At 45.7% G+C, this 2,787-nt stretch overlaps 1 protein-coding gene across 1 annotated transcript in view; it reads left to right on the forward strand.

Annotated features, from left to right (window-relative positions):
- The window catches only part of st3gal5 (ST3 beta-galactoside alpha-2,3-sialyltransferase 5), an 18,776-nt gene extending 16,081 nt beyond the window's left edge, over positions 1-2,695 (forward strand). The window contains exons 6-7 of the mRNA XM_037675414.1: positions 372-530; positions 2,275-2,695. Of these exons, the coding sequence (XP_037531342.1) occupies positions 372-530; positions 2,275-2,532 (417 nt within the window). The 3' untranslated portion in view covers positions 2,533-2,695. The remainder of the gene's footprint in view (positions 1-371; positions 531-2,274) is intronic.
- The last annotated feature ends 92 nt before the right edge of the window (positions 2,696-2,787 follow it).

Here is a 2,787-nt window from a genome sequence, read left to right on the forward strand (position 1 = left end):
GGACACAGACACCAGCTGTGTCCCTCAGAGGACAGACTGCTGGACACGGACACCAGCTGTGTTCCTCAGAGGACAGACAGCTGGACACGGACACCAGCTGTGTCCCTCAGAGGACGGGGGTAAAGGTGATTGGATCATTGTAATCTGGGCGTTCTTGTTTGAGAGATGATCATCGGTCCACCAAACCAGTCTTCATCTCTGCTGTGTTGCTTGTTCATTCATGTGTTCACAGCCTCATCGCCTCTGTAAGATAACATCTGTTAGGACTGTCCATGCCTTACCCAGAATGCCTCAGTGTCCTTCAGTAGATGAACATCTCTGCATTAAGGTCCAACCTCCTTCACCAAACTGAGCTGTTCTTTGTGTTGCAGCCTCTGTGGGATTGGATCTTCTTCTGGCAGAAGGTCCCAAAGGAGATCCCTCTGGAGCCCTCCAGGTTCAGACTCCTGAACCCCCATATCATCAAAGAGACCGCCTTAGACCTCCTGAAATACCCTCAGCCCAGCCAGCGCCTGTGGGGCTGGGACCAGGTAACCTGAAACTCAACTGTTCATGTTACAGTGGAGCTACGTTAAAGCTCAGTAACACCAACATTCATGTTCGTTACTTCATCAGGCTGAAGGTTCAGGGTGGATTGTTCATTTAAGATCTTTGGGACACCCTGCTACCCTAACAGAACCACCTGCCCCCCTATGAAGGCGATGAAACGTAAAATTTATTGAATATCTGCGTATTAAACATCTGTGTTGACACATGACCAGTTCACTGCAGCCGGAGAGATACTAGAACTGGTACACCATCACCTCACCCCCTCCTCCTGCACCGCGCCCCGACCTCCTCAGGACTTCTGTATCTAAAATCTAACTAATTATTAAATAATGTGTTCGGGGCGGGGCAGCACGGTGGCGCAACTGGTAGAGCTGCTGCCTCTCAGCGAGCAGGTCCCTGGTTCAAACCCCGGTCCAGGGGCCCTCTGGGTGAAGTTTGCATGTTCTCTCCGTGCATGCGTGGGTTTTCTCCGGGTACTCCAGTTTCCTCCCACAGACCAAAATCATGCATGTTAGGCTGATTGGTAACTCTAAATTGTCCCTAGGTGTGAGAGAGAGAGTGAATGGTTGTTTGTCTCGTTTGTCTCTATGTGGCCCTGTGATGGACTTGCGACTTGTCCAGGGTGTACCCCGCCCCTCGCACAGTGATTGCTGGACATGCGCACCAGCGACCCCCGTGACCCAAAATGGAATAAACGGGTAAAGATAATGGATGGATGGTGTTCGGGGCGTTGTAATCATACAGACATGTGCATCTTGTGTACATGACCAAAGTCTGGGTTCGAGGGAGAGAGAGACGCTGCAGGAGCGAACAGCCTGTTGAGTTTCTGAGAGGCTGTGTCTGCTGCTTTACTTTTTCTAAATGAATATTAAAGCTAAAAGACGAATATTTATCCCCAAGATTATAGCAGAGATATCTCTGTTTAAGGTTGTTTTTTTTTTACCTTAAACTTACAAAGTTTTCTATGAGAGAGTCAGTTTCAGGTGTTTGCATTTTATCATAAATATCTAAATAAATTCAGTTCAAGAGTGTTTTAACAACAAAGTGTTGTGTCTGTCTGGATGAGCTAAACTTTATTATATTTACAGTCATACTGAGAGTTAACTGTACTGTGATAAATGTCATTTAAGAAATGATCAAATATGAAAAATAAATAGTATTAAATTACTACATGAGCCAAACTCCTTTAAAAGTAATCACTTTGAATGAAATACTAATTTTAGAGGAGAAGTCTGCCAGTCTAGAAAATAAAGAAGTTAATTTATAACCTCTAGGTGTAGAAAAGATTTCAGTCCAAAAAATGTTTCTGCTCGACTCCATGAAAACTTCAACGAGTTGTCTTTGTTGAATGGTCCTCCTGAGCTGCAGGGAGGGGACTGTGAGACAGAAGCACTCCCTACAACAACACAAACTGCTCTGTAATTACATTTAAACACTGAAACTATGAATACATAGTGTTCAAACAATAAAATCAATCCAAACAGTAGCACCGGAGTAAACCGGAGCAAACCATCACAGCTGATGAGGTACGACTGATGACAGAGATTTGACAGAACGTCTCTTGAAAAATCACGGTCTGTCCCTTTAAACATTTTAAACTTTAAAACTCATCTAAAACTGGACTTTGGTTTCAGAGCCTGCGAGCTGAAGGTTCTGCCTCCTGTTCTGCTGTAAGAATGCAGGTCAGCGTTGAAAACCTTTCGTCTTCTGTTTGTGTCCCTGCAGAACGTTCCGACCCTCGGAGTGTCTGCCCTGAACCTGGCCAGCCTGCTGTGTGACGAGGTCAGCCTGGCCGGCTTCGGCTACAACCTGTCCCAGCAGGGGGGGCCGCTGCACTACTACGACCACCTGCCCATGAGCCACATAGAGCAGCAAAAAATGCACAATGTCAACCGAGAGACCAAGTTCCTTCAGAGGCTCATCAAAGAAGGTACCGTCACGGACCTGACGGGAGGGGTCCACTGCTCCTTCTGCCCCAGCTGACACCCCCTCCCTCTGGACTCTGTTACTGCAAAGATCACAGTGAAGTCAGAAAGTGTTCAATAAAACATCAGACAAGCTTAATTTAAAAATACAAATCTGCTTTATAATTAGTCTGAAAGTGTTTTAGAGAAGCAGAGGATTTAAAACAAACGTCTGTCGAGTTAAAGAGAGAGACCAAAATGTCTGATTGGACAAACTGAACTCAAACTGCTGACTCGTCCTCATTAATGCTGACTCGTCCACATTAATGCTGAC

The sequence above is a fragment of the Nematolebias whitei genome, chromosome 4, assembly GCF_014905685.2.
Source record: "Nematolebias whitei isolate Nwh7 chromosome 4, NemWhi1, whole genome shotgun sequence".
NCBI lineage: Eukaryota > Metazoa > Chordata > Actinopteri > Cyprinodontiformes > Rivulidae > Nematolebias > Nematolebias whitei.